Source organism: Dendrobates tinctorius, unplaced genomic scaffold (genome assembly GCF_039654945.1).
Source record: "Dendrobates tinctorius isolate UK_male_01 unplaced genomic scaffold, ASM3965494v1 ptg000011l, whole genome shotgun sequence".
NCBI lineage: Eukaryota > Metazoa > Chordata > Amphibia > Anura > Dendrobatidae > Dendrobates > Dendrobates tinctorius.
Window position 1 is genome coordinate 899,939 of NW_027361679.1, and position 24,943 is coordinate 924,881.

At 41.3% G+C, this 24,943-nt stretch overlaps 1 protein-coding gene across 1 annotated transcript in view; it reads left to right on the plus strand.

Moving 5' to 3' along the window:
* The first annotated feature begins 1,552 nt into the window (after positions 1–1,552).
* Positions 1,553–24,943, plus strand: part of LOC141100658 (NACHT, LRR and PYD domains-containing protein 3-like) — a 127,386-nt gene continuing 103,995 nt past the window's right edge. Inside the window, exon 1 of the mRNA XM_073589278.1 lies at positions 1,553–1,951. Coding sequence (XP_073445379.1) covers positions 1,872–1,951 — 80 coding nt within the window. The 5' untranslated portion in view covers positions 1,553–1,871. The remainder of the gene's footprint in view (positions 1,952–24,943) is intronic.

The following is a 24,943-nucleotide window of genomic DNA, read 5'->3' on the forward strand; positions in this document are numbered from 1 at the left end:
TACTTTATTTAAAATAACATTTCCCACCCTGTTTTACCCATTTATTTAAAAAAGTAGAAAGCAAACTCACCTGTCCAATGAGAAGATAATCCATCAATGCCCATGTCCTCTGTAAAAGATAAAAAAAATAATAAAACACTATATTCCTCACCTGTCCGACAAAAAAATAATCCATATCTGTCCCATCTAATATATATGCCTTTTCTGGGGAGGCTGCGGGCTGCTATATTTAGACTGGGGAGGGCCAATATCCATGTCCCTTTCTCAGTCTGAGAATACCAGCCCCAGCTATCTGCTTTAGCTTAGCTGGCTGTTACAAGTGAGGGAACCCCACACCATTTTTTTAAATGATTTAATTTCAATAATTAATAAATATGGCCTGGGGAACCCTCTATTTTTGATAATCAGTAGTGCTCGTTGCTCTGGTGTTCCCGAGTATTTTGGTGAGCTCGGAGATTTAGTTTGTGTCGCCGCAGCTGCATGATTTGCGGCTGCTAGACAGCCTGAATACATGTGGAGATTTCCTAACAAACAGTTAATCCCCACATGCAGCCGCAAATCATTCAGCTGCGGCGACACAAACTAAATCTTCAAACATGCCTAAATACTCAGGGAACACAAGAGCAGGCTCGGGCAAACCCAAGCAACGAGCATACTCGCTCATCACTACTAATCAGCCAATATAAAGCTGACAGCTGGGGACATTACATGCGCTGGTTATCAAAAATAAAGGAGAACTCATGCTATTTTTTAGTTTCTTTATTGCACATGTGCCAGCTGATGAATACTCAGCCTCATCTGCTCTCGCTGCTTTCAACGAGAGGAGGTGAAGGATGATGAGAGCAATACTCTCATCAGCCGATGCCTGTGACCGCTAGTTACCTTTTTACTGCCAGTCAGAGCTGCTAGCTCACATGCTGTCATCTGATAGCGTGGGAACCGCAGCGCTCTGACTAGCGATAATGAACTTACCACTGATGTGAGCCGCCGATGCTTCTTACGCTGTCACACAGATCACAGCATGGGAAAGAGCCAATGATTGTGATGTCGAACCCAGACAGTAACGCAGACTTCAAGTAGAAGTCAGTGTTCAGGGTCTGTGCACGGACACTAGGTATACGATACGTACCCCGAACATTACTGTTCAGGTTCGCCCATCACTAGTTGTAACCCTGGATATTTAAGCTACTGTAATGCCCTGCACATTGGGTAAGCAACATTGCAAATCAGAAGAACTATACTACATTTCTAATTGATGGTATTTGCTATTATTATTACTATTATTATTATTGCACCTACTAGATATTGGGATAGTTTCTTGGAGATGGGAATTCCATTTAACTCTTTTTGCATTATTTCTATTTTCTCTTTCATAGAAAGTCCAACAAGGTATTTAGTTACACAGACTTAAATTACAGTTTTTCTCCACATCTGCTGATTATAATAACACATTCTTCTTGCCATGACTCACATACGTCCAAGTTTAATTTCTGCTGTTTCACAATACCAGCTGGTAGTTACTTGCTCCTGTTTTGCTTCCTTACAACCAGTCTGTGTGTGTCAGTGTGTTCACACGGGAGTGTCCACAAGGGACTATGGGACAAGGACAACTTTTATAGCTGAAACTAGTGACATTGTGCAGGAAACTTGCAGTTATTTCATTCTATTTGTTTATCGACCAGCTATGGGTGTGTCTGTGAGCCCGTGAGAGTACGAGTCTCACGCCTGAAGATAGACAATACCAACAAAGGAATAATTCAAGTTTTTACATTCTTCGATTTCCTCTGATTCGCACCATAGGAACATGGATTTCTCATGTTGATCAATTCTGAAACTGCAATTGTATGGCAGCACCAGCAGAAAGGTGACAAATGATTATCTCCTATACAAGATCATACATGGGTGAGGAGTTGGTGACCACTGAAGAGGGTGACATCTGGCAGAATAAAAGGTAATGTGACAATTGACATTAAAAGTTAAAATATGATAAGAAAAAATGTTATGGTTAATGGGTTATTGACAATGTAACTGAATAGACTGTATGGCTTAACTTAAAAGACAGGAATAGGGGCACTGTTTTCTTGTATAAAATATTTTTACTACAATCTTAATCTTGTAGTGAAAATAGCAGTTAATACAGTTTAACACAAGCTGAAGGACTTTAAATGAAATGTCTCATCAGAACATGACCCATTGCTTAAAGATTAACTTTAATTTTTATTTCATATATGAACACATAAAAATAAGCAACTTTGTAATGTATCTTAATAGGTAAATCTGCTTCTTTCTCTTCCTGGATTGACTTTCAATTCATGGGTAAAATCTGCATTCAGATGGATGGTAGAGAAGGGAGGAGGGAGAACCTTGAGGCTGACCCTGGCATTCGAGTAGAAGTTCTCCTGAAATGACAATTAGAGTTCTCCATAGAATTTTATGAGTACCAACTGTCATCTTAGTGATGGGAAAATCTTTATTCACTGAAGACAGATTATAGTCGTGAATTGAGAAATTTGAGAAAGAAAAATGAGTCCTGATAGAACAAGAAGTGAATTTCTCTAATAAGATAAATTACAAAGTTTCATATTTTCACTGATTCATGAAAAAAATTAAAACAACGGTTAGATTTTTTTAACGAGGTTTTTTTTCTTTAACCCCTTTCTGACATGAGACGTACTATCCCGTCCATGGGACCCGGGCCCCTATGCCCATGGACGGGATAGTACGTCTACCGCGATCAGTGGTGCCCACGTGGTGAGCGCCGCTGATCGCGGCCGGGTGTCAGCTGATTATCACAGCTGACACCCGGCACAATGTGTCACGGGTGGTCACGGACCGCCCCAGACACGTTAACCCCTTGCACACTGCAATCAAACATGATCGGAAAGGGAAGGGAAGCATCGGCAAGGAGGGGGCTCCCTCCGTGCTTCCCTGAGCCCCCCACGGCAGCGCAATATGCAGCGCTGCTGCGGGAGGCTCCTTTCCTGCAGGCCCCCGAATCCAAGATGGCGACGGGGGCCTTCGGGGGCCTGCAGGAAGCTGGCTTCCTCAGTGCCTGCAAAGCGCAGGCATGAGGAAGCCTTCGGCACTGCCTGTGACAGATCGCTGATCTGTCACAGTGATCTGTGATGTGACAGATCAGCGATCTGTCACAGGACAGTGATGTCCCACCTGGGACTATTTAATAAAGTCAAAAAAAATAAAAAAAGTGTTAAAATAAATTTAAAAACAACCACCAAATAAATTAGAAAAAAAAAAAAAAATATTCCCCCAAATAAATCCATTTTTTCGAAATAAAAAAAATAAAAATAAAAGTACACATATTAGGTATCGCCGCGTCCATGACGACCCACCCTATAAAACTGTCCCATTAGTTAACCCCTTTAGCAAACCCCTTAAAAAATAAAAATAAAAAACGAAGCAAAAAATAATGATTTATTATCATACCGCCAAACAAAAAGTGTAATAACGCGCGATCAAAAAGACGCATATAAATATCCATGGTACCGCTGAAAACGTCATCTTGTCCCACAAAAAACGAGCCACCACACAGCATCATCAGCGAAAAAATTAAAAAGTTATAGCTCGCAGAATAAAGCGATGCAAAAATAATTATTTTTTATATAAAATAGTTTTCATTGAATAAAACCGACAAAACATAAAAAAATGACCTAAATGAGGTATCGCTGTAACCATACTGACCCGAAGAATAAAACCGCTTTATCAATTTCACCGCACGCGGAACGGTGTAAACGCACTCCCCCAAAAGAAATTCATGAAATGCTGGTTTTTGTTCATTCTGCGTCACAAAAATCGGAATAAAAAGCGATCAAAAGATGTCACGTGCCCGAAAATGGTACCAATAAAAACGTCAACTCGTCCCGCAAAAAATAAGACCTCACATGACTCGGTGGGTCAAAATACGGAAAAATTATAGCTCTGAATATGTGGTGATGCAAAAACTATTTTTACAATAAAAAGCGTCTTTTAGCGTGCGACAGCTGCCAAACATAAAAACCACCATAAATAGTAAATCAAACCCCCCGTTATCACCCCCTTAGTTAGGGAAAAATAATAAAATTAAAAAAATGTATTTATTTCCGTTTTTCCATTAGGGTTAGGGCTAGGGTTAGGGTTAGGGTTAGGGTAGGGTTAGGGCTAGGGTTAGCGCTAGGGTTAGGGCTAGGGTTAGGGCTAGGGCTAGGGTTAGGGTTAGGGTTAGGGCTGAGATTAGGGTTAGGGGTGTGTTGGGGTTCGGGTTGGAGTTAGAATTGGGGGTTTCCACTGTTTGGGCACATCATGGGCTCTCCAAATTCAACATTGCGTCTGATCTCAATTCCAGCCAATTCTGAGTTGAAAAAGTCAAATGGTGCTCCTTCCCTTCCAAGCTCTGCCATACGCCCAAACAGTGTTTTACCCCCACATGTAGGGTATCAGCCTACTCAGGATAAATTGCAAAACAATTTTTGGGGTCCAGTTTCTCCTGTTACCCTTAGGAAAATAAAAAATTGGGGGCAAAAATATCATTTTTGTGGAAAAAAATGATTTTTTTATTTTCACGTCCAAGCGTTATAAACTTCTGTGAAGCACTTGGGGGTTCAAAGTGCTCACCACACATCCAGATAAGTTCCGTGGGGGGTCTAGTGTCCAAAATGGGGTCACATGTGGAGAGTTTCAATAGTTTAGGTACATCAGGGGCTCTCCAAACGCACATGACACCCGCAGACCATTCCATCAAAGTCTGCATTCCAAAACGTCACTGCTTCCCTTCCGAGCCCCGACGTGTGTCCATACAGTAGTTTTCTCCCACATATGGGGTGTCAGCGTACTCATGACAAATTGGACAACAACTTTTGGGGTCCAATTTCTCCTGTTACCCTTGGGAAAATGAAAAAAAATGGGGACTAATTGATCATGTTTGTGAAAAAAATACGATTTTTTTATTTTCATGCCCGGGCATTATAAACTTCTGTGAAGCCCTTGGGGGTTCAAAGTGCTCACCTCACATCTAGATAAGTTCCTTAGGGGGGTCTAGTTTTCAAAATGTGGTCATTTGTGGGGTGTTTCCACTGTTTAGGTACATTAGGGGCTCTCCAAAGGCAACATGACACCCGCAGACCATTCCATCAATGTCTGCATTCCAAAACATCACTACTTCCCTTCCGAGCCCCGACGTGTGCCCATACAGTAGTTTTCTCCCACATATGGGGTATCAGCATACTCAGGACAAATTGGACAAAAACTTTTGGGGTCCAATTTCCCCTGTTACCCTTGGGAAAATAAAAAAATGGTGACTAAAAGATCATGTTTGTGGAAAAAATACGAATTTTTTATTTTCACGCCCGGGCGTTATAAACTTCTGTGAAGCACTTGGGGGTTCAAAGTGCTCACCACACATCTAGATAAGTTCCTTGGGGGGTCTAGTTTACAAAATGGTGTCATTTGTGGGGGGTTTCCACTGTTTTGGTACATCAGGGGTTTTCCAATCACGACATGGTGTCCGGTCTCAATTCCAGCCAAAAACGTCAAATGGCGCTGATTCCCTTCCGAGCTCTGCCATGCGCCCAAATAGTGGTTTACCCCCACATATGGGGTATCAGCGTACTCAGGACAAATTGCACAATAACTTTTAGGGTCCTGTTACCCTTGGAAAAATAAAAATTGGGGTGAAAAGATCATTTTTGTGGAAAAAATATGATTTTTTAATTGTACCGCTGTACGTTATAATCTTCTGTGAAGCCCTTGTGGGTTCACAGTTCTCACCCACATATCTAGATAAGTTCCTTGTGGGGTCTAGTTTCCAAAATGGGGTCATTTGTGGGGGGTTTCCACTGTTTAGGTACATCAGGGGTTCTCCAAATGTGACATGGCGTCTGATCTGAATTCCAGCCAATTTTGCATTGAAAAAGTCAAACGGCGCTCCTTCCCTTCTGAGCTCAGCCATGCGCCGAAACAGTGGTTCCCCCCACATATCAGGTATCAGCGTACTCAGGACAAATTGCACAATAAATTTTGCAGTCCAATTTCTCCTGTCACCCTTGGTAAAATAAAAAAATTGAACCTGAAGTATTTTTTTTGAGAAAAAAAGTTAAATGTTCATTTTTTTTTTAAATATTCAAAAAATTCCTGTGACGCACCTAAAGGGTTAATAAACTTCTTGAATGTGGTTTTGAGCACCTTAAGGGTCTGCAGTTTTTAGAATGGTGTCACTTTTGGGTATTTTCTATCATATAGACCCCTCAAAGTGGCTTCAAATGTGATGTGGTCCGTAAAAATAAAATGGTGTTGCAAAAATGAGAAATCGCTGGTCAATTTTTAACCCTTATAACTTTCTAGTCAAAAATAATTTTGTTTCCAAAATTGTGCTGATGTAAAATAAACATGTGGGAAATGTTACTTATCAAGTTTTTTGTGTGCCGTATCTCTGTGATTTAAGGGCATAAAAATTCAAATTTGGAAAATTGCGAAATTTTTGCCAAATTTCTGTTTTTTTCACAAATAAACGCAAGTTATTTGAATGAAATTTTACCACTAACATAAAGTACAATATGTCACGAGAAAACTTTGTCAGAATCACCGGGATCCATGGAAACGTTTCAGAGTTATTACCTCATAAAGGGACAGTGGTCAGAATTGTAAAAATTGGCCTGGTCATGAACGTGCAAACCACCCTTTGGGCTTAAGGGGTTAAAGAGACACAAATTATTTATCTTACCTTCCTCCTCTCCCATGATGTGTGGAGTCCTCTTCCATAGGCAATATCTCTGATCCGCAATACATTTCAGCTGAATGTGTTCCCAAAAAGGCACATCAAGGTTCATTAAGCTCTGACATTAACATAAAATTATAAATCACCCACCATTTACCCCCAATTAAAATAGAGATGTAAAAAAATACACATACTGTATGTGATATTGCTGCATTCATAAAAAATTAATCTATAAAAATATATAATAACATAGTAACATAGTGATTATGGTTGAAGGAAGACTTTAAGTCCATCTAGTTCAACCCATATCCTATCCTAACTTGCCCTAACATGTTGATCCAGAGGAAGGCAAAAAAAACAGGCGAACAGTAAGCTTCACATTGGGGAAAAAAATTCCTTCCTGACTCCACATACGGCAATCAGACTAGCTCCCTGGATCAACGCAATATCAAGGAAACTAGTGTATATAACCTGTAATATTATACTTTTCAAGAAAGGCATCCAGTCTCTTCTTAAATTTTAGTAGGGAATCACTCATTACAACATCATATGGCAGAGTTGCATAGTCTCACTGCTCTTACAGAAAAGAATCCGCATCTGTGAGTATGCTTAAACCTTCTTTCCTCCAGACGTAGAGGATGCCCGCTTGTCGCCGTCACAGGTCTAAGAGTAAAAAGATCATTAGAAAGGTCTTTGTACTGTCCCCACATATATTTATACATTGTAATAAGATTACCCCTAAACCTTCGTTTTTTCCAAGCTAAATAACCCCAAGTGTAATAACCTGTCTTGGTATTGCAGACCCCCCAGTTCCCTAATAACCTTGGTCGCTCTTCTCTGCAACCGCTCCAGTTCAGCTATGTCTTTCTTATACACCGGAGACCAGAACTATACACAATATTCTAAGTGTGGTCGCACTAGTGACTTATATAGAGGTAAAATTATGTTCTCCTCATGAGCATCTATGCCACTTTTAATGCATCCCATTATTTTATTTGCCTTTGCAGCAGCTGCCTGACATTGGCCACTAAATGTGAGTTTGTCGTCCACTCATACACCCAGGTCTTTTTCAGTGACAGTTTTGCCCAGTGTTTTACAATTAAGCACATAATTATACATCTTGCTTGTTCTACCCAAGTGCATGACCTTATATTTATCCCCATTAAAGCTCATTTGCCATTTATCAGCCCAAGCTTCTACTTTACATAAATCCTCCTGTAATATAAAATTGTCCTCCTCTGTATTGATTACCCTGCAGAGTTTAGTGTGATCTGCAAATATTGAAATTCTACTCTCTATGCCCCCTACAAGGTCATTAATAAATATGTTAAAAAGAAGCAGGCCCAATACTGACCCCTGTGGTACCCCACTGCTAACCGTGACCCGGTCCGAGTGTGCTCCATTAATAACAATCCTTTGTTTTCTATCCCTGAGCCATATTAAATGAATAGATAGAATTGATAGATGCTGTGAGCAAAAAAAAATTACATGACAGAATTGCATCTTTTTTCGTCGCCACAGCTCCACAAAAAATATAGTAAGAAGTGATTAAATCTTTGTATCGATGCCAAATCAATGCAAAAAACAACGTCAAGTCGTTCTGCAAAAAACAAGCCCTCACACACCTCCATTAGCCATAAAATTAATAGATTACGGGTCTCAAAAGTGGCAACACAAGCAAATTTTGGTTTGTCACAAATTTCAGAATTTCTTAAATGATAAAAAAGGAAATTTGATTTTGACATAATCCTACTGACCTGGAGAATTATATTTCCTGGTCATTTTTACTGCACAATGAAAGTCATAAAACAAAACCCCAAGAAAACAAATGTGGAATTGCATTTTTTTCACAATTTCACTTCAATTAGATTTTTTTCAAATTTTCCAGTACATTATAGGGTAAATGATTTCATTCAAATGTACAACTGACAAAAGACTGACTGGCATGTCCAATCTAATGTGGACAGATGCATACTAGGAGCAGCCATCACCAAATAAAATAAACAAAAAAGTTGCACTCTGTTGTGCTAAAGCATGTCAATATGAGATATATGAAATATGAATTGCAACACTGCTTCTGGATACTAGGAAAAAACTGAGACAATTAGCACATAATTTGGCCAATTCATGCAAGCTTAGAAGCCACTGACAAGGCGATCTCAGATCTGCTGAGTCCTACGTGTCTACTGTGAATACCTCTCTAAGGGCAGAGACACACTGGCGAATTTTTCTCCGAGATTCGGATCGTAAAACTTGCCCTGGCCGGCACCTCTCCTGACCTGAGTATGACAGCGTGATGGATTACTATGCAGCTGTCAAGTTCCGGTCAGGAGAGGTGTCGGCCAGGGCAAATTTTATGATCCGATTCTCGGACGAAAAATTTGCTAGTGTGTCTCTGCCCGAAGACTGAAGTCTGAATTTCTGGGTAGATGTGAATACCTCTCTTCAAAGCCTGAATTTATGGGTAGGTATGGACCTTGGTGCAATTAAAATCCACCACATGCTTTGAGGGCTGTGCTGGATAGCTATTCATATTCCATATATTTCATAATGACATGCTTTAGCATTAAACGATGCATCTTTTTTTGTTTATCAAAAGTGGTCCTGCAAAGAATAAGCCCTCATACAGCTATGTGGGTAGAAATACAGCTGTGTAAAAAAGTGTTTGCCCCCTTCCTGATTTCCTATTCTTTTGCATGTCTGGCATACTTAAAACGGATTAAGGTCAGGACTTTGACTAGGTGACTGCAAAGTCTTAATTTTGTTTTTCTTAAGCGATTTTGAGGTGGACTTGCTGGTCTGTTTTGGATCAGTGTCCTGCTGTATAATCCAAGTGCGCTTCAGCTTGAGGTCATGAACAGATGGCCGGACATTCTCCTCCATGATTTTTTTGTAGACAGCAGAATAATACAATAAGACAACAATTTTTATTTTTATAGTGCCAACATATTCCACAACACTTTACAATTTGAGGGGACTTGTACAGACAATAAAGACATTACAGAATAAGCATAACTCAGATATCAAATGGAGTGAGGGCACTGCTCGCAATCTTATAATGTATGAGGAAATAGGGAAGACACAAAAGGTAAATGGTAAAATGTGCTTATATTGTTAGTAGGATATACACATAATGCTTCATGAACTGGTCGCCAGCCAGTATTTGTACAGTACAGACACAGAAGGCTATTAATTACATGGACGGTGTGAACAGATGCTGCGTGGGTCATGATTTTGAAGAAAATTTTGTATGCGTCAAATTGGGATAGTTAGATAAGTGAAGTTGAGTGACAGGCTAGTCTAAATAAATGTGTTTTTAGGCAATGCTTAAAATTGTGAGTATTGGGAATTAATCGAATTGTCCTGGATAGTGCATTCCAAAGAATTGGCGCAGCACTCGAGAAATCTGGGAAACAGGAATGAGGGGTTCAGATTATTCAGGATTTTAGTTTTAAGTCAGTAGTAGAACAGAAGGCATGGGTAGGCTGGTAGACTGAAATGAGGGAGGTGATGTAGGGGGTACTGAACTGTGAAGCGCTTTGTGGGTGAGAGTGACAAGTTTACATTGAACTCTGTATGGGATGGGCACCCAGTGCAATGACTGGCACAGGGAAGATGCATTGGAGTAGCTGTTGGTGAGGAATATGATCCTGGCTGCTGCATTCAGGACCGATTGGAGAGTAGAGAGTTTAGTAGGAGAGAGACCGATTAGTAAAAAGTTGTAATAGACCAGACAAGAATGAATAAGAGCTACAATAAGGGTTTTTGCCGAGTCAAAGGTAAGACAAGGCCTAATTCTATACATGTTTCTGGGGTGTAGGTGACATGAGTGACCAAGTGATTGGATGTAGGGAGTCAATGAAAGATCTGAATTAAATATGACCCCAAGACAGTGGGCATGTTGCTGGGGAGTAATTGTGGAGCCACACACGGAAATGGCAATCAGGCACAGGTTGGTTAGTGGAGGGAGGAGACACAAGGAGTTCAGTTTTTGACAGATTCAGTTTTAGATAGGAGGACATGAAGTTAGAGACAGCGGATAGACAATCATTGTTTTTTGTAGTAATGCAGGGTTAATGTCAGTAGAAGAGGTATATAAATTGGGTGTCATTAGCACGGAGATGGTACTGAAAACCAAATCTACCGATTGTTTGTCAAATATGGGCGGTGTACAAGGAGAAAAGGAGGGGTCCTAGGACTGATCCATGAGATACCATGTTAGTAGGGGGAAGGTTGTAAAAGGTCAAATGGAGAGTTTTCTGAGAGATAGCAGATTAGACAGGAGTGGACCAAGCGGTCCAGGAGTTTAGAGATGAAAGGAAGATTGGAGACAGGTCTGTAGTTAGCAGAACAGTTCTGGTCAAAGATGGATGGATGCTGGCATGCTTAAATAAGGAGGGAAAAACACCAGATTAGAGGGAAAGATTAAATAATTTAGTTAGGTGAGTGGTGACAGCAGGGGGAAGGGACTGGGGGCGATGTGAGAGAACAGGGTCACTGGTGCATATACTAGGGCGAGAAGACACAAGGAGCCTGGTCACTTCTTCTTGTGTGACTGGTTCAAAGAAAGAAAGTGAGCATGATGCAGTGCAGGAGAGAGGAGAATGCATAACATTATGGCATTGGGAGAAAATTTCCTGTCGGATATGGTCAATTTTTTCTTTTAAATAATTGGCCATATCAACAGCATTTTGGGGGGCCTGTACTGTTTGATTGAGGAGAGAGTGAAAAGCTTCAAAGAGATGTTTAGGATTATTGGATAGTGAGGTGATGTGATTCTTGAAGTGGGTTTGCTTGTAGAGGTGAAGGGTGGAGTTGAACGTGTTACGCATAAACTTATAATGGATGAAATATTAAGTCAGATTGAATTTTCTCCACAGACGTTCAGCCCACCAGGAGAAAATGTGTTTGTAGCGTGTGTCAGGGTTGACGCTGTCTGTGCCTAGCTGTGCTAAATGTAGTAGGTGCAGCTTCATCCAGGTCACATTCAAATGTCTCATTATAATGATTCAGTGCAGTGTCAGGACTTGAGAGGGAGTAGATTGGTGCCAATGATGACTGCAACTCCTTCATAAATTTCTGGGTGTTAATGGTATGTATATTTCTATATGTGTGGAAAGTGAGGGTGTTGTGAGTGGGGTGACAATTTTTGACAGAAAATGAAAGAAGGTTCTGGTCAGAGAGTGGAAGAGGAGAGTTAGTGAAGTCATACACTAAGTAGATCCAGGAGAATAGATCCAGCGTATTACCTTCTTCATGTTTAGAAGATTTAGTAATCTGTGAAAGGCCAAAGGAGGAAGTTAGAGATAAATTGGAGGCAGATGGGGAGAGGAGATCACCAATGGGGATGTTAAAGTCCCCCATTATGAGAATGGGGATGTCAGAGGATAGAAAATTTAGAAGCGAGGTGGCAAAATTATCCAGGAGCTGACGGAAGGAGCCCGGATGGCGATACACAACCGCCACTTTCAGGGAGAAGGACTGGTAGAGTCTGAAAGTGTGGACCTCAAAAGAAGGAAAAATAAGGGAGGGTATATTTTGTTGAAAAAAGCAGGCCAACACCTCTACCTAATCTGTTGTCTTGTTTCAGGGTATGAGAAAAGTATAGGCCATCATATGAGATAGCAACAGCACCGGTGGTGTCTGACTGCTGGATCCAGGTATCAGTAAGAGCCAGAAAGATAAGGGAATTTGAAAGGGAAAAGTCATAGTTCCAAAGGACACAACTAAAATGGACATACGTAATGCAAGAAATATTAATGAGTTTAGCAGGGTTTCTAAGTGTAGCAGGGAAGGAGTTAGTTTTAGGGTATGTTCACACTGGGCGTTTTTGCTGCTTTTTTATGCTAATTTTCAGCTGCTTTTTACAGTACCAGCAAAGCCTATGAGATTTCAGAAATCTCATGCACACACATTGATTTTTTTGTCATCAGGATTTTATACTTTGCTACCTTTTTTGGACATAGAGCATGTCACTTATTTCAGCATTTTTGCAGCGTTTTTCACTCATTGGCTTGAATGGGTGTTGAGAAAACGCTGCAAACATGCAACAAAAATGGTATCATTATTTGCAGCGTTTTTACTGCAGAAAAGTCATGGACATTAGCATGGACAAATAGTCGCAAAAGACGCACCAAAATAAAGAACAAAATCTGCACCAAATCCCCACTGAAAAATGCACCTAAACCTGCGTTTTTGCTGCAGCTTCTTTCCTGCCAAGAAATCATGTTTTGCTGCCAAAAAAAGCAGCAAAAATGCCCAGTGTGAGCAGATGCTTGAGTGATTTGTGAAATCGTTGCTTGTGTTGAATTGTGGGAATGAATGGATTTGTGCGGGTTAAACATTGTGAAGAGAGCACGAGAGCTGTAAATAGGAGAAGAGAGGAGAGAGGGGTTGTTATGGCTGGTAGTGTACTGAGTTTGTGAAAGGATGTTAGATGATAGATGTGAGCGATTACAGCACCCAGAACATAAATGACCCAAATACATATGTTGAATACTCTGCAAATCAGAATTCATGGTTCTAATTACTACAAGTCTTCCAGATCCTGAAGCAGCAAAACAGCCCTAGACCATCACATTACCACCACCATATTTTACTGTTGGTTTGATGTTCCTTTATGAAATGCTGTGTTACATCTACAACAGATGTAATGGGACATATACCTTCCAAAATGTTCAACTTTTGTCTCGTCAGACCACAGAGTATTCTACCAAAAATCTTTGGAATCATCAAGATGTTTTCTGGCAAAACGGAAATAAGCCTTTATATTTCTAATGCTCAGCAGTAGTTTTTGTCTTGGAACTCTGCCATGCAGGCCATTTTTTCCCAGTCTCTTTCTTATGCTGGATTCATAAACACTGACTTTAAGGCTGACTGACACAAGTGAGGCCTGCAGTTCTTGGGGTAATTTTGGTTGGCCAGCTACTCTTGAGAAGGTTCACCACTGTTCCATGTTTTTGCCATTTGTGGACAATGGCTCTCACTGTGGTTCGCTGGTCCCAAAGCTTTAGAAACGGCTTTATATCCTTTTCCAGACTCATAGATCTCAATTACTTTGCTTCTCATATGCTCCAGAATTTCTTTGGATCGCGGCATGATGTCTAGCTTTTGAGAATCTTTAAGTCTACTTCACTTTATCAGTCATGTCTTATTTAAGTGATTTTCTTGATTGAGAACAGGTGTGGCAGTAATCAGGCCTGCGTGCAGCTAGGGAATTTGAACTCAGCTTCCCAAAGATGTGATAAACCACAGTTAATTTATGTATTAAGAGGGGAGGGGGCAATCACTTTTTCACACAAGACCCAATAGGTTTGAACTTTCTTTTTACCTAAATAATAAAAACCTTCATTTAAAAACTGCATTTTGTGTTTACTTGGGTTATCTTTGTCCAATATTTAAACTTGTTTGGTGATCTGAAACACTTTAATGTGACAAACATGGAAAAGAATAGCAAATCAGGAAGGGGGCAAACACTTTTTCACACAACTGTATATTAAAAAAAAGTTATTGGTAGGAAGGAGAGGAAAATGAAATCATAAAAACAAAAAATGTGCATGATTGGGAAGCGGTTTACTGAATAGTACACCTACTGGACTCATATGTATGCAAACACCAAGGATGTCAATGAATAAAATACAAGTAATAATGAAACTTTTCACTCAAAATGTATATAAATCTGATCATCGTCTTCAAATTTATCTTGCCTGCAGATAATAGATCAGTTTAAGGCTGGTTTCACATTAGCGCTTTTTAAGCGCACGCACGGCCGGGGGTAGCTCCGCCCCCGAGCCGGCTCTCTGCCCGGCGTGCCCGCCCCTTGCTTGTAGCGCCGCCTCCTAGCGGACAGCGGCGCCTGCGATCGGCGCACCCTATCTTTAGCATAGGGTGCGCAGATCGTGCGCAGGCCGTGCGCTAGTTGCGCTTTGACCTGCGCTGCGCACTTTTGACGGTGCGCCGTGCGCACCAAAATCGAACTTTTCGGATTTTGGCGCGCACGGCGCACCGTCAAAAGTGCGCAGCGCAGGTCAAAGCGCAACTAGCGCACGGCCTGCGCACGATCTGCGCACCCTATGCTAAAGATAGGGTGCGCCGATCGCAGGCGCCGCTGTCCGCTAGGAGGCGGCGCTACAAGCAAGGGGCGGGCACGCCGGGCAGAGAGCCGGCTCGGGGGCGGAGCTACCCCCGGCTGTGCGTGCGCTTAAAAAGCGCTAATGTGAAACCAGCCTTAATATGACGGGGCACTTTACCAAGGGATACAAAATATTTTAAAGGGATTAGACTGATTAATAAACCACATGTACCGATATTGTTGTTTCCTGGTTTTCCTTCCTCGGACATTATTTTCCTCCCTTGAATAAGACCCTATTGCCCTTGGTGTCCCCACCATTTTATAGATATCTTCCTTCTAACATGCTTTCCACTGCCTGTTATCAAGTGTAACACATTACTGAGAGAGAATCTGTTTGGGCTACAATGAGGAAGCAAAAAAAGGCATGAATTGCAAAACAGCCATTTGAGCGGAAGCATTTTAGTGAGGGCCTTTGTGTACATAGGAAATGTCATTTGCACAGATGCAGACAAAAGCAGTCACAGACAGGAGGAAAAAAAAATAAGGGACTTTATTAATATACAGAAATCAGAAGGAGACATTCCAGTTCTGTAGAGTGGAAGTTCTTGCTGTCATTCCGTTCATTTTAACCAAAATATAAAAAAGTTGTGTTTATAGTAAATTCATAGCTCCCAACCGTCCCGTCATGTCAGAGCTTTTGCCTTGTCTTCTGATACCTCTCTCTGATGCCTTCATGGCTCCACCTCCTCTGGGGTGGGGCTGCTTCTCGCTGCATAAATTAAATAATATAGTCACTTTCTCCTTCTGCGATCAGGTCTCACTGGGGATCAAACTCGCATCTCCATGTATTTAAGCTGCAGCTTGACCAATGAGCCACAGCTTAAAATAATCTTGATCTCTATTGCAGGCAGTGAACTTGTAAGCAGATTTAACATGCCTATAGAGATATATTGTTTATAACAATGTATCTCTATGGTCTCTACATACTGAGGTGAAGAAAAATATTTTTTTACTCATATAAAAGTAATAAAAATAATATACAGCAATTACAAAAATGTAACTTTCTCTATTTTTGTGCGTCCCCCCAGGTCTTGAGCCTGGGGTTCTCACTAACCATGACAGGTAGGAGCCCAAGCTACTTGAACCACAAGCTCTGTTGATGTAATGTGGAGACTTTTCTGTACTTGATCTGTACTGCAGGCTCTGATTCCACAGACAGATCATACTGAAACACAGAGATAGGGCTCATACCCACGTGCGAGAGACTCGCACGATTCTCGTGCGAGCCTCTCGCATGAAAACCTGGCACTGTCGCCGGCACTCGGCATGCGGCTACATGTATTTCTATGCAGCTGCACACTCCAGTCCCAGTGCCGGTGGCTGTGCCAGGTTTTCATGCAAGAGACTCTCCGGAGAATCGTGCGAGTCTCTCGCAAGTGAGTATGAGCCCTTAGGCTGTGACCACACTATCAGTATTTGTTCAGTATTTCACATCAGTATTTGTAAGCCAAAACCCAGAGTGGGTCAAACATGCGGAATTGGTGCACTTGTTTCTATTATACCTTGTTCTCTGATTGTTCCTCACCTGGTTTTGGCTTACAAATGCTGAGAAAAAATACTAACAAATACTGCTAGTGTGGCCGTAGCCATACATTGTGCACAGCAGTGGATTTCTATGTATTTTTATTCTAGAGGAAGAAAAAAATTGTAAAAATTATAAAATTGCTAAAATATATTAATAAAAAACACTTGATAATGAAAAAAATTGTCATTTTTTAATATATATATGTTATATATATATATACATATATATATCTTTTTTTAAAAGAATAAACATCACAAGCATAGCGCTTGACAAGTGTGACCAACTTTTTACTATTGATGCTGCCTATGCATCATCAACAGTAAAAGACAGAATGTTTAAAATAATAATAATAATAATAATAATAATAATAATAATAATACAAAAATAGGAATATACTTACCCTATGTCAGCCCCTGGAGTTCTCCCGGTCCTCAGCGACGCTGCCGGCAAGCTCCGTTCCCAAGGATGCATTGCGAGAATCTCCTCAGATGACATAGCGGCCACACGACCGTGACGTAATCTGGGGTGATTCTCGCAATGCATCCCTGGGAACAGAAGATGCTGGCTTCGCCGCGTGCAGCGCTGAGGACTCCGGGGGCCAGAAGGTGAGTATATCCCTATTTTTAATTTTAATTCTATTTTTTACTGGAATATGGCACCCAATCCACTCCTCCAGACCCTGGGTACCATCCGCACATGAAGCGCTCATTTTACGCATGGTGGGCATAGCCACATGCATAAAGTGAGCATTTCAATGCAATCCTATGGCTGCGGAATCACAGCGATTCCGCAGATTTAATGGACATGCCGCGGATTTTACCATGATGTAATTCCACAGCATGGACACAGCAATTGCGGAATCCCATAGGATTGCATGGGAATGCATTTTTAAGCATTTTTTAAGCGTTTCCGCTACGACAAAAATGCGGCGGAAGCACTTAAAAAATGCAACGTGGGCACACAGCCTAATGCTGAGGCTATGTTCACATATAATGCAAAAGCTGCATTCTTTCTTCTGCTTTTTTCTGTAGGTGTCCTCACCACACAACACAATAACATGCATTTCTTTTATGCATTTTGCTTATTTGATGCTATTTTGGTGCAGATATTATGCAAAGTTTTTAACGCCTTTTTATTAGTATGGAAAAGCTTTGATTTTGTGCGAAAAATGCAGCAGAGTTTTTTTATGCGCTTTTTTTCTCGGAAGAAGCCTATAGAAAAAAAATGCACCAATACTTAGAGTTCAGACCTTATTCACATGTAGCCTAAATGTTGCATATTTTCTGCTGCTTTTTTGCACAGAAATTCTGCTGTTCAATTGCCCAAGCAAAGTGGATGTGATTTCATGAGAACTGGGCCCATTTTGCAGCAAAAGACGCTGTTGAGGCTGGTTTCACACTTGCGTTTTTTTGCGCTGTATTTTAGCGCTAAAAAACGCATGCGCTTTTCCCCCCATATATTTTGCATGGGATTGTATGCGTTTTTACGCGCATGCGTTTTTTTTGTGGTGCTCGGGCGCACAAAATGCATCCTGTTGCATTTTTTTGGGCGTCCGACTTGCCTCAAAAAAACACATGTGCGCGCAATGCTTTTTTTTACAGCAACACACCCATTGTAAGTCTATGGGTGCGCATACGTGCGCATTGGCATGCTCATGTATGCTTTTTTTGCGCATGCGTTTTTTGTTGACCATTGGTTAGACAATGGAAATTAGGGGTTTGGGTTAGAGTTAGGGTTAGTTAAGGGGGTTTAGGGTTAGGGTTTGGGTTAGGGTTAGTATGGTTTGGTTAAGGATTAGGGTTTAGGGTTAGTTAGGGTTTAGGGTTAGGGTTTGGGTTAGGGTTAGTAGGGTTTGGTTAAGGGTTTGGGTTAGGGTTAGTAGGGTTTGGTTAAGGGTTAGGGTTAGGGTTAGTATGGTTTGGTTAAGGGTTAGGGTTAGGGTTAGTATGGTTTGGTTAAGGGTTAGGGTTAGGGTTAGTAAAGTCATGGTTTGGTTAAGGGTTAGTGTTAATCCTAACCCTATCTTGATTTTTTTGGTGAGGCCAACTAATGTTGGAAAAAAATGCAAACGCGGTAAAAACGCACTAAAAATGCATACAAACGCTGCATTTTTTTTTTCATGCTTGCGCATAAAAATGCTTGAAAAAAACGCAGCATTTGTATGCGTTTGTATGCGTTTTTTCCATGCATTTTTTTGCTGGAAAAAGGCGCTGCAAAAAACAGCAAGTGTGAAAGTAGCCTGAATGGTGCAGTTTTTGTGCTTTTTTTCTTTCTTGTCTACTATGTGGAGCCTAAAAAAAATGTAAAAAACTGTTGTTATTACTTTTTTGTGTTCAGAATATAAGCTTTTGTGTATTAGAAAAAACACTTTAAGAACACTGCTTCACATCTGCACCACAAACACATCAATAAAGGGGGAGAAGATTGTTTTTGAGTAGTTTAATGTGAATCCTGCAGAAAACAAAAAACAAAGTATTTCTGCAATGTGTGAATATAGCCTACAGACACAAAATGTCATATAGTGAAGCTACATAAAGATGAGAAAGTTCTGGCGGTTCCGACTGTGAATGAATGAACAAAAAATAAATTCACAGGTCCCAAATAAAGAAGAGCAGTATGCACAGATGACATCATACCAGCCTTGGCAATGGGGAAGCCAGAAAGTTAGATATTTGGGGCCTCTCATACAGCACTGACCTGTATGCTAGATTGGAGTCCCTTGGATACAGCAGACTGTCCTGGATTTGGATTTATGTCCTGCTGTCTCAGGCATCTGCTGGATGTTCCTCACTGCCACCATCCCTCTGACATCTCCTCCTGCCAGGGCAAAAAGAAATGATAAATGGGCATGGATTGGGGTGTGACCAAAATTTGCCGTGGCACGCTATATGCTCCTCATTATTTGTCCCTCTTTCTATTCTTCAAAAGTTGGGAAATATGCTAAATAGGCTGTCCAGGATTAGAAAATTGATGACCTATCCCTTGTTTAGGCCATCAAGTTCAAATGAGAGCAAGCTATTTCTACATTTTGCTATTCACGTCAATGGAGTAATCATGCAATATCCCACACAGCCACTACTATGTGTATCCGGGACTTTCAACACTGTTTGCTTATCTTTAGGATAGGTCATCAATGTTTGATAAGTGAGGGTGTGAAACATAGCATCCCCCACAATCAGCTGCTCATGATGTTAGCGGCGGCTGTCACTACTCAGCACAGCTCTATTGACGGGACAGTGGCTGCGGCCGGGTACTGCACATCCACCACCTATTGTTACTTATTAAGAAACAGACTAACAATGTTGCACAGTCACCTCCATGCAGATGGGGATAGTCGGCGTCCCTGCTGGGGAGAGGGGAAGCGTGCAGGAACATCGGTTCTACACTGTGGTCTGAGGAGTCAAAATTTGAAATTTGTGCTATACGCTATGTCTTTGTGAGAGGCAGAAGAGGTGAGCTGGGGGTTTCTATCCAGTACCTACTGTGGAGCATGGAGGAAGAGGGATGGTGATGTGTGTATAGTTTGCAGATGACACCACTGGATTCTGCAATTACATGCTATCCTACCCGGTTTCCATTTATGGTGATCATTTGTGTGGCAACAAGACAAAGACATAAAACATACCTCAAAGCTATGTAAGCACTATGTGGTGAAGAAGGAGAAGTGTTAGGCATCGGATTCCTGCAGCTGCCCAGCAGGAATCCAAAGCCATACATCCAGCAGTCTCCCATTCCTTTCTGACCATTCAGGGGCCTGCACAGCAATCTCGACAATCCAGGAACCCTGCTCAGACCAGCTCTCTGGGTCTGGATGTTGCTGCCAGCTCTGGACCAGCAATGGTAGTGCAACCTGCTTTGCAGGAAACCACTCCAGAGGCTAAGTCCTCTCGCCGCGCTACTGGGCATGCCCACGAGATGATCTCCCAGTGGAGATCGGGGGTCACGTGCTCAGGTCCTTGTCCTGATCTGATTGGCCCATCTCAGACGTCTGGAAGGTCCCGGAAGCGCATGGCTATAAAAGGCCCGCATGGCCACTCAACCATGCACTAGTATAGACTGTACTTGCTATATGTGAATGGTGATGGATGTATGATTCTGGTGACTGACTCATTTGAAACCCCTTCCCTCTGATATTACGTATGTGGCAAGCTATAGGCCACAGTGTATACCGCACCTCTGCACTAGCGTCCGATGGTGTCACGCCTCACGGCACTATCGTATAGCAGCAGTAGTTACCACCGCGCTGCAGTTAGCAGCACTTACCGGCATCAGCAGTAGCGACGCCGCACACACGGTAGGTCTAGACGGACACCGACCTCAGTCTTGGGCCATGTCCTGTGATCATATGCCGTGCGTGCAATCCAGCTGAGACCTGTGAAGCTAACAGGCTCGGCGTTTATGCTTTAGCGCCTCTGTGAGTTTAACAGAGTCCGCTCTGCATACCTCGGGTGACGTTTTACCCGAGCACAGTATACCGCCATTGCTCAGCAGCGGTTGTTACACCTACTGCACGGTGGACTCCGGGCGGCGAACGCACTTCCTATTTTTTATATTTAGTGCGTTCCGCCGTCCCTAACAGAGAAGGATGACTGCTTTGTCAGATCACATGGCCTCCACAATACCTGACCTCAGCCCAATTGAGATGGTTTGAGATAAGTTGGACTACTTTGTGACGGCAAAGCAGTCAAGAAGTGCTCAACACCTCTGGGAATAAATTCAAGACTGTTAGAAAGCCACTCTAGGTAACTACTTAATGAATTTGTCTGAGATAATAGGAAGGGTGGGTAAAGCTGTTATCAGAGTAAATCATAGGGTACTTTGAGGTGCCCGGTGCCTGTGTCGCTCACGGCACTTTAACCCCCTAAATACTGCAATTGCTAGAGATTGCAGTATTTAACAGGCATGCAGAAACAGGGAGCTTCCTCTGCACTCCGAGATTGGCACCCCTGCCACATCATCATGATGTGGCAGGGGTCTGATCTGTGACAAGGTGACACGATGTCGTCATGATGACATCCGGGTCACCAGGCACTGGCAAATTGGTTAGATCATGCACAGTGCATGATCTAACTAACTTCTTCCTGCAGGCCTAAGGGTAAGTGCACACAGAGTTTTTTTGGTGGTGCGGATTTTGTAGTAAAATCCGCAGATAAATCCGCAGGACTAAAGTCCTGTGGTTTATCTGGGGATTTGCCTGCTGTTTTGCCCTGCGGTTTCACACCTCATAATGGATGAGGTGTGAAACCGCAGTGGTTCTGCACAAAAGAATTGACATGCTGCGGATTGTAAACCACAGCAAATCCGCGCGGAAAAATCAGCAGCTTGTGCACAGCGTTTTCCAGTTTACCATTGAAAACAATGGTACTGTACAATGCACCTAAATCTGCTGCGGACCCGCAGGGCCAAAACCGCTTCTGATCCGCAGCAGAATCTGCACCGTGTGCACATACCCTTACAGTTTTAATGTATTGCAATGCTGGTGCAGTGCAATGCATTATAACTGCAAATAGATTGCACAAAGTGAAAGTCTCATAGTAAAAAAAATTAAAAAAATTGTAAAAATATTTAAAAAAATCACAAAATAATAATAAAAAATATACTGTATATTGTACCCATAAATAAATATTTTTATGACAAAAAAAAAACAAAACAAAAAAGTACAGATATTTGGTATCAATGCGTCTGTAACAAGCCGACCTATAAAACTGTCCCACCAGTTAAACCCCTTCAATGAACACTGTAAAAACAAGGCAAAAAATGATGCATTTTTCATCATATCGAAGAACAAAAAGTGGAATAAAACGTGATCAAAAAGACTAAATAAAAATGGTACCACTGAAAACGGCATCTTGTCCCACTAAAAACAAGATGCCGTACAGCTCCATCACCAGAAGAATAAAAGTTATAGCTCTCAGAATGCTTAAAGTGAATTAATAATTATTTTTTTCTATAAAATAGTTTTTACACCATAAAAGCACAAAAAACTATATAAATGTTTTATCTCTGTAATCATATTGTAGCACGAAGAAAAAAAGCCACCTTATCAATTTTACCACATGAGGAACGGCATAAAAAAACAAAAAACAATTCCTGAATTGCTTGTGTTTGTTCATTCTGGCTCCCAAAGATTTCATGTCACCTAACAGAAATATGGAAAAATTATAGCTATCTAAATATGAGGATTCAAAAACTTGTTTTTGCAAAAAAAGCATCTTTTAGTGTGTGACAGCAGCCAAACATAAAAAATGATATAAATCTGGTATCACTGTAATCACACCAACCTGAACAATAAAGTATTCTAATCACTTATACCATACACAGAATGGTGTAAAAATTTTATACTGCAATCTACGCTGAGCGGCGGTGTCCGTCTTTTAGGCTATGTGCACACATCCGGAATTCCCATGGAAATTTCCGCGGGAATTCCGCAATTCCACAATTCTGAAATCCGCGAGAAATCCGCATTTGTAATTCCCGCGTATTTCCCGTAAAAAAAATAGCGTTTTGCAGGCGTAATTAGTTTGCAGAATGCTAGCGTTCTGTAGCATCGCTTGGAAAACTGATTGACAGGTTGGTCACACTTGTCAAACATAGTGTTTGACAAGTGTGACCAACTTTTTACTATTGAGACTGCCTATGCAGCATCAGTAGTACAAAGATATAAAGTTAAAATAATAATAAAAAAAATCTTGCTCTTCTCACTTTTCGGTGTCCCACGCAGTGGTCCCGATCCTCCGCGGTCCGCGATACCGTAGCTGTCTCGTGAGACCACGACGTCATCAAAGCTCATTGTCGCAAGGCATCCAAGGGAACGGGACTTGGCGGGAGCATCGCTGAGGCCTGGGAACGCTGCGAGGGATGCCGGAAGGTGAGAATAACATGATTTTTTATTTTAATTCTTTTTTTTACACAGGGATGTGGTACCCACATTTTCCGCTTACATTGCACATGGTGGGCAGAGCCACATGCGGAAAGTAAGCGGAACAATGCATTCCTATGTGTGCCACATGCGGAAAGTAAGCGGAACAATGGATTCCTATGTGTGCGGAATTCCCACGATTCCGCAAAAGAATGAGCACGCTGCATATTTTTCCGCGATTCCGCCGCGGAAAAATACGCAGCATTAGCACAGCATGTGTGGAATACCACAGGATTGCATGGGATGTTTTTTAGTTGCGTTTTCACGCCGAAATCGCGCATTAAAATACGCTGTGAAAACGCAAAAAAAAATGCTACGTGCAGGCATCTCTGAAAAGAAGAACACCACTGAACAGAAGCCAAAGTCCAGAGTAACTCTGCTGCTTCATTATAGTGAATGGATCCCTCAAGGGTTTCATCTGAATCACGTCACTCTGAGATTTAGATGGAAATTCCCATGTAAGTGCAGGATAAATGTGATCCAAAACGTTATGTAAAATGTTCCTAACAAATGTTTCAAATCAATCCACAAAAAAAGCTCCCTCTCAGGTGCGTCATCTCTCAATGGAAATATACTGGTAGTACAAAAGCGAAATGGCTCCTTGCCCCCTAAAGAAATCCAGCAAATTCTGACCTTCCAAAATCAAAATGAATCCTTTCTGAGTCCCAGTGTGCGCAGTATGCCTAAACCACATTTAGAGTCCACATTCTTGGCATTTATGTAGCAATGAGAGCCCGCCTAATTTATGGGTGCTTGCCAGCAGAAGCTTGAGCTGGGCACAATGTACTGGTCACTACAACTTACTGGTCACTTCAACTGCAGTTTGTGATTTTCACTCAGCAACATCCACTTCTGCTTGTTTTAGGAAAACACCCATTTAGTCAAAATCATCACTATACCTGTAGATAAATTTCCAAAGGGTATAATTTCATATCTAGATAAGTTCCCTGAGGGGCCTAGTTTCCAAAATGGTGTCAATTCTGAGGGATTTTCACTGCTTAGGCATATCAGGGACTTTCCAAACGCAACATGGGGACCTCTAATTATTCCAGCAAATTTTACATTCAAAAAGCGAAATGGCACCCAAACATTGGTTTTATTCCACATTTGGAGTATCTGCATGCTCAGGAGAACTTGTTCAACAAATTTGAGGTATATTGTTTCCTGTAACCCTTCTGGGTCTTAAGTAAAATTTTTGTGAAAAAAAGATAAATGTTAATTTTTTCCTTCCACATTGTTTTAGTTCCTGTGAAGCACTTGAAAGGTAAACTTCTTAAATGTGGTTTAGAGCAGTTGAGGGGTGTACACCTTTGGGTATTTTCTGTCATATACCCCCCTCACAGTCACTTTAAATGTGATGTGGCCCCTAAAGATACGGTTTTGTACATTTTGTTGGAAAAATGAGAAATTGCTGGTCAACTTTTAACCCTTATAACTTTGTAACAAGCAAAAAATATGCTTCCAAAATTGTGCTGATGTAAAATAAACATGTGGGAAATGTTATTTATTAACTATTTTGTGTTACATAACTCTCTGATTTAAGGGCATAAAATTATTAGTTTGAAAATTGCAAAATTTTCATAAGTTTTGGCAAATTTCGTTTTTTTAAAAAAAATAAATGCAAGACATAGCAAACATTTTTACCACTATCACAAAGTACAA